At 43.8% G+C, this 11,963-nt stretch overlaps 1 protein-coding gene across 3 annotated transcripts in view; it reads left to right on the top strand.

Annotated features, from left to right (window-relative positions):
• Positions 1–3,904: 3,904 nt before the first annotated feature.
• The window catches only part of MAP1A (microtubule associated protein 1A), a 51,623-nt gene continuing 43,564 nt past the window's right edge, over positions 3,905–11,963 (top strand). Inside the window, exons 1-3 of one of the 3 annotated variants that reach the window (XM_059858864.1) lie at positions 3,921–4,044; positions 8,329–8,408; positions 8,577–8,678. In XM_059858864.1, the coding sequence (XP_059714847.1) occupies positions 8,339–8,408; positions 8,577–8,678 (172 nt within the window). In that variant the 5' untranslated portion in view covers positions 3,921–4,044; positions 8,329–8,338. Of the gene's footprint in view, positions 4,045–6,207; positions 8,409–8,576; positions 8,679–11,963 lie in introns of those variants that run through there. The other 2 variants (XM_059858867.1, XM_059858865.1) reach the window with 2 other exon arrangements.

The raw sequence follows: 11,963 nt of genomic DNA, 5'->3' as shown, positions 1-11,963 counted from the left end.
TACACAGATGGTTTAGTCTGCAAAAAAATGTCAGTAATGTTCGACTTTCAGACTTGTACTTTGCCTTACCATTTCAGCTATATTATTTTGACTTTAGTTATGTGGAAAGATGAAACAAAGAGGTACAGATTCTCTCCAGTTTGTATTCAATATTTAATTGATTAAAAATTACCTTGGTTTCAAAGAAGGACTGCCATAAAAGTAGGAATTAGTACCTTTCAATGCCTAATAAATATGTCTTTTAATTCCAAAGCTCTCAGTTACTTGACACAATGACTATACCTGATAATTTCATAGGCCCTCATATCCTGGCCCTCATCAGTGCTTTGTTCCAAATTGTACAGGAGATAGTATCTTGCCACACTTTCTGTAAGACAAAAATGAGAGGAATAGGAGTACTACTCTGATTACCCGTGGGATTAAATAGAAGCAAAAATGTGGTTTGGTCAAATTGAAAGGCTTAGCCCTCTGTTTCTGTATCTTACAATACATTCTGGAAGTGTCAGTATGTATTGTAAAACAACCATAAGACTCCATCTGTACATAAAAGCACTATCAGTGCTGGGTTCTTCTGCTCCATGTAGGGATGGCTGTGTTCACCCCAGGACAGATCAAGACCTGAACAAAATCCCTTTAGGTAGTCAATTTTTCTCTGCTTCTTAGAGATGTCAGGGCCAAAATTATATACATTTCACCACCGTTAAAGGCATTATCCTCACTTGGGTACTGTCACAGGTCTCTGATTCCCTGAAGTACTTTTATTCACTTGGAAATTTTTAGCTGGCAAGCACAGGAAGTAATCATTCCAGGCTGAAGGACTGAGGAATTGAAATAGTGTAGATTGTTCTTCTCATAATATTATGAAAATCCTTTTTTCACTATTTTGATCCTACTTTCTAAATCTCCTTTTATAAAGGTTGTTTACCTGTGACTTGTCCTTCAGTTTGAAGCAATCCTTTAGTATGCTTTCACCACTCTCCTTCTGTGGTGTTTGTCAGGACCTCTAATATCTGCATTCAGCACAGTCAGCTTTTGATTTTCATGGGGGTGCCAGCTACTGCTGCAGTGCATGAAACCAGAAGCTTACACCATAATTTCTATACAGGTCTATTATATGGTTCTGGAGTGTGAATTTACAGGGGAAAGGAGGAACTCAGTAAACTGGAAATACCTAATTTCACTGTCTCATGCAGTGCACACACACTTAGGATACAAGCCTTTTCTACTGCAATTCTACCATGACCACAGATATCTCTGAGTCACATTAGAAAGCAACAGAAATACCATCATTCTATTAATTGATGGTACAGTAGAAGAATGCAAATGGATCACATCACCAGAATTAGTGTTTTAATTGTAAAGTCTTCCCCAGAGCTTCTAGTATGTGTTTGGATATTCTTTTTAAGCTTTCACTCCAGTTTGCATGTCTCCTGTTTCATTTCTCCTTGGCAGAAAGCCAGCTGGAAGAGCGTCTCTGCACTGCAGTGAAAAGCTGCGGCTCTGGAAAGCTACCATGTCAAAAACAAGCAGCAAGTACCAAGACTGAATCACCAGAAAACAGAAGATACTTACATCAGCTGGTATGAAAATATCTGAATATTTTTTCAACACACCTTCATGTGTTGTTGTCATGTTTTCCCTCCATGATCTACAATCCTACTTTCATGATAGAATTTAATGTACTAGCACTAGAATTTATTTTCAGGTTTACTATTTTATTCACTTATTTACCTGTTCAGTGCAATTCTCTAAAACTAAATTATTGCTGCCATGCAGGTTACAACGCACAGAAATGAATGAAACCCTTTTGATAAACTAATTCTCCCTGTTTACAAGGTTTAGCCTGTGGTGTCACCATAGTTTAATGTGAAAAAGACCTATTGCATCATCTACTAATTTATCTGTGGAGAACTAGACCACCTTTTGATTTAAGATTTTAATTTGAGAAAACTCCATAAGCTAGTAACTCCATCAGCTGTAGCCTGCAGAGATAATTGGTTTATATTTTTCTCCCTTTCTGTGGTTGGTTTTTTTCCCTATCTTTTGCCAGAGTCCTGTGACACTATAGGTTCATATATGCTTGCCAAAATGCCAACTTATGAGGTTTCAACTGCAGTCTTGGTGGGTACAAAAGAATGAAAGAGGGCAGGATGCTGACTTCTCTGCCCATCAAGTTTATAAACTATAGCTCACCTGTGGAGATCCTGCGCACTGCAGGGCAGAACCTGACACTGTTTTAGGAAACGCTGCATATTATTGCTGACTTGTGTAATTTAACAATAGCTGGGTTGCTTTTCTACCCAACTGCATTGGCACAGGGTGGTCCTTCCTTTTCTGTCAGAAAAGACATGGATTTTTCTACCTGAATCTACTTTTTGGTGGCTCTCCCTTCAACCTGCAGAAGTCTCATACATTGGGGTTGCTCAGCTTTTGCACATAGCATCATAGGATTGCCAAGGTTGGAAGAGACCTTCAAGATCACCCAGTCCAACCATCTATCCAGCACTACCACTGTAACCCCTAAACTACATCGTGCAGACACAGATCCAGACACCTCTTGAACACCGCCAGGGTGGTTACTCCACCACTTCCCTGGGCAACCTGTTCCGATGCCTGGCCACTCTGACAGTGGCAACAATTTTTCTAATATCTAAACCAGATCTCCTATGTCTCAGCTTAAGGCCATCTGCATTGAACTTCTTTTCAGCAGCGGCTGCCAGAACTGTGAGCAACAAGGACTTGTGCCCAAAGATATGGCCTCTCTGGTCACCCCAGACAGTAAGAACTCCTGCATGCACCATGGCCTGCCAGTACAGCCATGGACAGCTCACATCAGCTTTGCACTGGCAGCTAGCAAAGCTCAGATTGTTCTTGTAGCTCATGGGTCTGGAATCCAGGAAATTCCATCATTTATCATTGGAGACCATTATACTTGCTTCTAATTTGAACAGAAGGTTCTTCTTACAAGGAAGAACCACCAGGAAGGGACCTGCTCATGGCCAAGCAATGGAGGAGAGATAAGGAAGGGGAATGACAATAGCAAGTCTTGGAGTCTTTAGAACTGCTGTCTTCTATGGCTTTATTGTGGGTATTGGAACAATTCAACACCAAGCATTTAAAAATCTCCGCGGACTTCTGCATTTAAGAGACTAAATTCTAAACTAAACTATAAGCCAATACTCCTTCGCCCCTGATTTGTTCTTTCAAAGATCTGAGCCCTGCTCACGGTTTTGAGCATCCGAGCGGGTCGCTGTACTGCTCTGTCCATCTTGGTGGAAGGAACTAAGACCCCGCTCCGTAGCGCCGGCGGGAGCTCACCGGCATTGGCCGTGCCGGCACGACCTGCCTTGGGCGGGCAGCGCGGGTGCGGCAGGTCGGGATCGAGATAGCGGCAGCCGCAGGTTCCCGCAGCCGGGGCAGCGCGGGCAGCGGGGCCGAGCGGGCACAGCGGGCAGAAGGTGGCCGAGTGGGACCGAGCGGGGCCGAGCGGGCCGAGCGGGCCGAGCGGGGCCGAGCGGGCAGAGCGGGGCGGAGCGGGCAGGGCGGGGCCGAGCGGGCGGAGCGGGGCCGAGCGGGGCGGAGCGGGCAGAGCGGGGCCGAGCGGGCAGAGCGGGGCGGAGCGGGCAGAGCGGGGCGGAGCGGGGAGCGGGGCGGAGCGGGCAGAGCGGGGCGGAGCGGGCAGCGGAGCCGACCGGGCGGAGCGGGGCGGGAGAGCCCCAGGGCGGGGCGGGGCTCGGGGCGGGCCCGTGGGCGGGGCGCAAGCTGGGGCGGGGCCCGGAGGGGAAGGCCACGCCCCTCCCGCAGTAATACAGACCACGTGCCAGCTCGGCCAATCAGGAGTGGATTCGGGGCGCTTTAAGAGCCGCGCGCCAGTGACCGCGCTCTGCAGCCGCGGCCGCGGCGTTGCCATGGAGACGGCGGCGGGGCTGATCGCCATGGAGACGGCGGCGCCGCCGGGCGGTGGGCGGCACGCGCTGCTCGCCGTGATCGGGGAGATCGGGACGGAGCCGGAGCGGGGCGCGCTGCGCGGCGCCCTGGAGCGCGGTGAGCACTGCGGCCGAGGGTCCGGGGCCGGGCGGACGCGATCCCTGCCCCTGAGAGCCGCGGAACTGCGCGCCTGCCGCGTCGTCCCTGCCGCCGCCTGGGACGAGGCGGAGCTGCCGGTGCCCTCCCCGCCCTGCGGCACTGCCGTCTCTCGCCGCAGGGCTTCATCCGACTCCTCCCGGAGGGACGGCGGCGGCGGCCCGCGGGCGGTGGCCGCGGGAAGGGTCGAGGCGCTGTCGGGACCGCGGGGCGGAGGCCGAGGCTGAAGCTGAGGGGCCCCGAGGGGCCCGGGCGGAGGGCGAGGCCGGGCGGGGCTCGGATCCCCGGCGCAGTGCGGGGCCGGTCTCTGCGGCGTCAGACGGCATCCGTTGTTTTTTCTCTCCGATCATTGCTTTATATGCATTAGTGACATATAGCTAACGCAGTTTTCGAACGTCTTAAAGCTTAAAGACATTTCGTGGTTCTCTTTCCCCTCAGTCTTTATTTTATTAGTGCTTTGGAAGATTGCATCTTATTTCCATCTTACCCCAAAATTCTGTCTTGTTGGAGGAATTGTCTTGCTGCACTGTGGTCCCAGGGACGGCTGTGAACAGGGGTATGTTGTGGTATGGCCTCTCCCTTTCTACAGAGCAGCTGCATGGGCCAGAGTGAGGGAGGACTAGCCGCACAGTGAACTGCTTCAGGAATGACACAATGCAGGATAGGTCTGCCATAACATTTTTCTCCTCTGTTATCCATATTTTAGTAACATCCAGAGCTCTTGGCAATGAATTAGTCTTTGTATATTAGGCGCAGTGTTGTTTAGAAGTAAGGGGAAGAAGGTGCTGACCTGATAGTTCTTTCCTTGTGGCAGTTTCTGATCATTTCTGACCAAAAAACAAAGGAGAGCTGATCAACTACATCAGGACCTTAAGGGAATCCTTGTTCTAATAAGCAGTTAGTACACCTTTGAGAAATAAAGTAACAACCTTCTGACTCACTTTCACTCCTCCCCTCAGCTCCGTACTTCCAAGGCACGTTGGTTTGAAATAACAGTCATAACTATTGGCCAAACTGTGTTATTCAGAGATAATTCTGTTACTGTTTTCTTCCCAAGCATCAGCATTACTAAAGAACAGATGGAAAATGCAATTTAAGAAAAGGGTGGGTGTAAAAATGTCAAATATTGTCCAATTTCTTCACTTCAGCATCTTTTCCAGCTATCTCTGTTGGCAGGCCACTTTGTTCATGAGGAGCATTTCATTCCCTTTCTCAAGGGATGGCTTCAGGAGTGGTAGATCTGATTATGACCATCTGGCCTCTGAAAGACCTTCTTTGAAGGGGCCACTCTTGCTTCCTGCACAGCAGGATGATCATCTTCACTTGGCATTTCACTGAACTGGTGTGCCAACCTACACCCTTATCCATTGTCTGAATCTTTGAAAAGGTGACAGATCAGACTGTGAACTAAAGGATTTCACTCTAATTCTGCAGTCACATGCCAGTAACCTGAGAATTCCCACTGCAGAGGAAAAACCTGCTGTTTGCAACATAAATTGTAACTGCCACAGTAGAAATAAGTTCTACAGTTGGCCTTGTGTGACTAGAAACCTGCTGAAATTCTGCCAAATGTAAACACTTCTATCATTTTCATCGGAGGGAGCCATTTCAGTGGTATTAGTAAGTTACTGGCAGTAGGAGTGAATCATTCAGAGCTGGAAACCTGGATTTTAGTCTCTCCTCTTACATGGAATAGTACCTCCAGCAAGTTAGAGCTTTCCCCACTGTGAAATGGGAGAATGACCTCTTCTTAAAATGGACCAATATTTGCAAATTGAAAGATATGAAAAATGAGAATAGTTAAAATGAAAACAATCTTGAGACATGTCAATAGTCAGCATGTTATGATGTTGTAGACAGCTGCACCCATGATTGAGGGAGTTCAAGCAATGTGGAAATGATGATTCCTACTGAAGTGTTAGCTGCTGTAGAGGGCTGATGTGAAGGTAGAACAGGCTGCAGATCAGTGAATATACAAAGGATGAAAAAGCTAGGGTTTGTTTTGTGTCTGTTCTGTTGGCCATGGGACCCTGTCTGCATTAAAAAAAAAAAAAAAAAAAAAAAAAAAAAAGGCAAAACAAAACAAAAAAAACCCAAAAAAACCCAAAACCAAGCAAAGAACAAAATCAACAAAAACCCAACCAAAAAAGCCACAAACAAACAAAAAACAACCAAAGATTTTTTTTTTTTTCCAGTTGATAAATCTCTTGCCCTGTCTGATATAAAAAGTATGTTTTTCCAGACTTCTTTCTATACCTTGGTTCAGAAGAATGCAATAGTGGCTACAGGGCATTATAGGAACTGCTAATTTCCAGGTGTAGAGCTTTGTAGGTTGTGGCATTGTGAATCTGTGGGATATCTGAACAACGCTTTTCCCAAAATACTGTCTAATAAATACTTTTTTTTTCTGTTACTGTGTTACTTATGTCCAATTTTGAAACAATATCCGGAAGACTAGGTCTGGTATTGGGGAGAAAGGCCAAATCTTTTAAGCAAATTACCTCAGCAGGAAATAAAACATTCACAAGGGCATAAAGAATGAGATGGAAAACTGATGAGTCACATGGTCCCTTATTTAGGCTTTGCATTTGCAAAGAGCTTGAATATTTACCCTTATTATGGTATAGTCTGCACTCTCACGGCAGAGGATTCTAATCAGCAAGGCTCATGTGCCATGGAGTGATAAAGTGAAATTGTGGCAAATTTGTAGAGATTGAGTAAATTCAGACTACCTGTAGGGAAGAAAATGTTGAATAAATTGTTGCAAGTATGGGAACAAGTGAGATAACTCCACTCTTCTTCCCTTTCTTGCTCTGAAAGAGCACCTATTCTTTCTGCAATCCAGAGGATGTAGCAGTACCTCAAATAGCACTTATTGCTGCAGTAGGACACAATGACCATGACACAGCAGCTAGTCAGCAGGATTTGCCCTGCAGAGTGCCACCTTGTTCCTGTCCGGGTCAGAATGCTCATAAGTGCTGCATTAAGATTCTCTTACACTGGACATTTGGTTAAACAATTATGCTCTCTTGTAGTGTAGGATAGGAAAACACTTTGTCCATCTTCTTGCTCTACGTGTTTCGTTTGTTCATATCCCATGTCCATATTGAAAGGCTCAATGCTGGTAAGTTGTTTGGTTTTCTGGGTTTTTTTTTTCTTTTATTTTCTTTTTTTCCCCTGAAGCTCAGATGATTTAATGAGGAGGTTTTTGTGCAGTCTGAAGTGAATACTGTCAGTAAATAGGCATAAATAAGCTTTGTTACTTCACTGTGTCAGCTGTCACCAGAAAAAGAAACTAAGCACCAAGTTTTTTTAGCTGCTGTAGATTCTACAGGCCTTGAGACTACTGACCTGTGTGATGCAATGCTTACTGTGTCTTGGTATGTGTAGAAAGCTGGAGTGTGTGTCCTTGAGGATCCTCTCCCACCAGTGGTCAGCAACAGCTGTTGCACAACATGGAAAGCTAGAACTTCAGTAAATGGGAATGATATCTCCATGGAAAATTAACATGGTTACCTTGAAAGAAAGTAGATAATAGAGGCAATAAAACTTTGTATTTTATGCAAGAGAGATGGTGAAAGAACTCTTAGTGAGGACTTCATTAATAAATACTGGACCTGAAATTCTTGTTTCAGTTAACCTTAGAAGTCTGTGGCATTGGCCTTCAACATCTGAACATCAGCAGGCATCAGCACCAGATGCTGGAGTAGGGATTTGTAGTGATATCCTGCTTTTGTTCATTGTGGCACAGTGTAGAAGAGTCACACCATCTAGGAAAGGTTGCTCCCTACTGGGATGTGAAAATACGTGGTCTGTAGTGTTCGGTGTCCTCCAGAATGTACACCTGCTCACACTGAGGTCTGAAGGTGACTTCCCCAGTATGGCTTGGTGCCACTTGCTCTGGGAGCAGAAGCATCTTCCTGCTGTGATATGAAGGCAACTAGCTGGCAAAGATTATAAAGATTAAAGAGCAGACTCAAATGGTCTCAGTGGATTCAGTGTCTTTGATTAGGCAGTGTGAGTTGGAGGAGTGGGAGGCTTTTGTGGCTTGGAGGATGCATAGGCTGTAATGGCAGAGAAGCTGATGTCTCTGAGCTTTTCAGTAGCATAACGACACAGTAGCCCATCTCTAGCGGTGACCTGTGCTGGAGAGTGCAGATGTAAAACTAGCATAATGTATTTGTTTGGTTAAGCAGTAGTGTAATTCATTTGGCCTCATCTCTTGTTGGTTTCCCTTGCATGAAGTCCAAGTTGAATGGAGACTTGCTCACTGCATGTCCTTCATGGAACACTTCATTTCTTCAGGAAGAAATGTCTTATGCAAGGTAAGTATCTTATGGTCCTCTGCTTCTGAAGACCTTCTCCATCCTAAGTATGCTCATCTAACTATTCCTGGTCTTTGTGTGTCCTGCTCACCTTTCTTTCTCTACTTCTGTTTCTGGAGTAGATGTAATGACAAAGACAGCTTACTTTTTCCTTTTTTTTTTTTACAGGAATTCGTTCCTGGAACATTAATACTCTGTACTGTGATCTGAATCATCAACTGCGGCTCTTTGTAAATCGACATCTGGCTCAGTTTTCTTCTGAGGTCAAAGGTCAGCTTTTTGGTTGATATCATTAACTTTTAATTCTTGTTTTGAGTCCGGAAAAAAAAAAAACAAACCAAACCAACAACAAAGAATAAAACTTATTGTGATTCAGTTAGCAACTTGTTTGTCCAGGATTCTGCAGGGCTGAATGCGAAAGATAAACAATCATAATGGTACGTTGGATGCAATGAATTTACCTTAAAATTACAAATCTTACTACTGAGAATAGAGTTGAATAGAAATATGTGCTGCTTTAAAGCCTATGAAACTATTAGAAGTTAGAATTCATCCATCTATCTATCTATCTATCTATCTATCTATCTATCTATCTATCTATCTATCATCTTCTGTATCTAATTCAAATGGCACAAAGTAGTTTACTTCATAAGCTATTTATTATCGACCCCTTCCTCTGAGGTTTTAACATATCTTTTCATCTGCACAAAAGTGTTGCAATAGTGTGTAAGAGTAGCCAAATGACCTTTTGGATTTGTCTTTTTGAAGCTCCCTTTCCTGAGAACAGTGAATAAGAGCATTATAAAAATGGCACCAACCATTAGAAATTGGGCTTGCTTAGCTTGTGAAAAGCTTGAACTCTGTTTATAATACTTTTATGTAACATATGTTAAGTTACTATAAGAAGCACAGATGACACTTACAAAACCTAGTTTATATAAGACCGTCTTATAGTTCACTGTATGTTTTACACTCTTGTCAAAGCTTCTGAATTTTTTCCTTTGGGGAAACTGTTCTCCTAATGGACAGCTGTGAAGGAAGGTACATGGACTATTCTCAAATGTGCCACTGACTGAGAGGTCTCACCTTCTCTGTGACTTTTTAACATGGAGATGGAATTTCTCCCTCCTTGCAAGATGGTGTGTGCATGTGTGTACACTAATGGGATTAAAAAAAATGTGTATGAAACATAATTTGAAACACTCAGCAGATCTGTCTCAACTTGAAGTAGCTGTAACAGAGCCTATAGTATAAATAGACTAGAGCTCTAATAAATTATCACGAGTATAACATTTGCCCAAGAATTCTTCTAAGTCAGAGTTGAAGCATCTGGATTAATGTAGCAAAATGTATCCTACTCACTTCCCGAGTGTAGTCCCTGAGGAGCAAGGGGTGGTGAATGTGCCCTAGCTTTGCTCCTGAGGAGCAAAAGGTGATGAATGTGTCGGCAGTCTATGAAGAGGTTTCTCTGGTGGATCTGGGGAACTGCAAGTCTGTTATCCAACCGTCAGGCTTATTGAGCAAAACAGCAGCAACTAAAATATAAGGCAGGGTTAGTGTCTATCTGTGAAGACTCACTATTGGTTCTGCAAAGGGAAGTTCTGCTTTTCAAATGTCTTGTAGTTCTTCAAAGAGATCAGCAAACACGTAGATGAGTGATTTAGTCCACCAAGCAAAAAACTATTTGAGGAATCTAAGTCTATGAAGTTGGTTTAAGAAAGCCTATTGGCCACAGAATTAGGGGCCAGGCTTTGGTATGCAGAAGCTACTGACGGAAGGCTGGGTAAATGGAAGTTCTGATATACACTGTGTATAGAGACTTGGTCCTGAACTGAAAGCTTGAAGCTTAACCTGGTGTTAGTCATGCTGTCACTCTTCTTTAGAGCCTTTATTTACACACCTACAAAATCTTCTGTGGGACTATACATTCCAGCTAGCACTACATAGTATCTGTTTTCTCTGGTACATTTTTTTGGGAAAGGAAAAGCATAGCTGCCTCTCAGCAGCTTCTGCTTCTGATGTACTTAGCAGTAGAGATGTGAGAGATTCTGCTCTGGGGATCCTAGCAGACATGGATTGACCTTTGGACCAGAGGTGTTACTATAGGGCTCCTTGGTTTGTGGCTGGTGTGTACATCTGGCACACACCATTTCTCTAATAAATCTCCCTGGCAGCCCTTAAGGCCAGAACAGCCAGAGGAAGAAAGGCTTTGGGATTATGGAGGTCTAGAAAGAAGCTTTGCCTCAAGTTAGATATTTGCACATTTCCTGTCTGGACCCATGTTTATTTAGTAAGCACGGGTCTTGAAATGCAGCAAGATGATCTGTCAGAGGCAAAAGGAGTGTGTGTGTGAGAATAATAGATACAATTTAAAATGTGTTAAGCAGCTGTATGGGACTGTGGAAAATGATGGCCATCTGTACAGGAAGATTGTGTAGGAGAGAGTGTATCTTGAATGCTGAAAAGCTTAAATTGAGGAGTTATGCTATAATCCCAGGATTTACTTGACGGTGTTAGATCTTGAATGCAGACAGGTTTCTCTCAGTGACAGCAGTAAGCTATGGTTATGGCATGGTTTGTGGGGAGGAAGTGGGAAGGACTGCTACAAGAGAAATTTCAGGTTGCAACTGATAATATAATCTAGAAGAAGCTCAAAATGTGAACTGGGAACAGTCTTGTCTGCATTCCACATGTACTGTCAGATAATACCCTTTGGAATATAGCTGCAGTTTAAAACGCTCTTTTAGTTTTGAAGTTTCTGCTTGAGCAGCTATTTTTTACTGACTATTTTGATGGTAAAGAATCTTTATAATTTTAATTTATTTTTTTAAACTTTTACTGCAGATTGCTGCAAATTCATTGTTGTGTATCCTGTAACAGCCCTGTGAAGATGTTGTTCATCACTATTCTCCAGATGAACATACATAGAACTAGAGCTTTTTTATTGTTGTTTGGCTCTACACTTTATTTACCCTCTTGTTCCTACTGTGGGCAAAGGGAAGAGTGTATGCAACTGATTTTTCCTCTTAGCATTCGTAGCTTGGTGCTAGCTTCTCTGAGCAGACAGCTGTCCTAGAGCTCTCCTGAAATCTCTCCCAGCTAATGTTTTGATTCCATACTACTGGAAAGATCTCAGTCTGGCTTGTGTGGGGAACACGTACCTCCCCACTGGTATGCTGAGAAGGATATCTGAAGGATAAAACTATTTTTTTTCAGAGGTGCATTAATTGGAGAATATAATTCCCTTAAAGGCTGATGTTTGCAGTCTGATTAGGGAGAAGTCAGCTGCAGCACAGCAGTTACTGTAAAGCCAGAGCAGTTGTTTGAATTTCTCACTTGACAGATTTGTAGTAACCAGTAAATGTTTGACACCACTAGCAAGAAAAAAAATATGGAGACTGGTAACACAATATGACTAAGTAAAGCAGTCTACCTGAATATTCCAAGACTTTCCTGTTTGCAGTGTCTCACCTGGTTGCAATAGTTATTTCCAACCTGTATTTGTAGGATGTTAATGCATAGTGTTTGCAGCTGAAATTAAAATGTAACTGCAGT

Source organism: Haemorhous mexicanus, chromosome 13 (genome assembly GCF_027477595.1).
Source record: "Haemorhous mexicanus isolate bHaeMex1 chromosome 13, bHaeMex1.pri, whole genome shotgun sequence".
NCBI lineage: Eukaryota > Metazoa > Chordata > Aves > Passeriformes > Fringillidae > Haemorhous > Haemorhous mexicanus.
The sequence above is the reverse complement of the archived record's forward strand: the minus strand, read 5'-3'. Positions and strand labels throughout refer to the sequence as shown.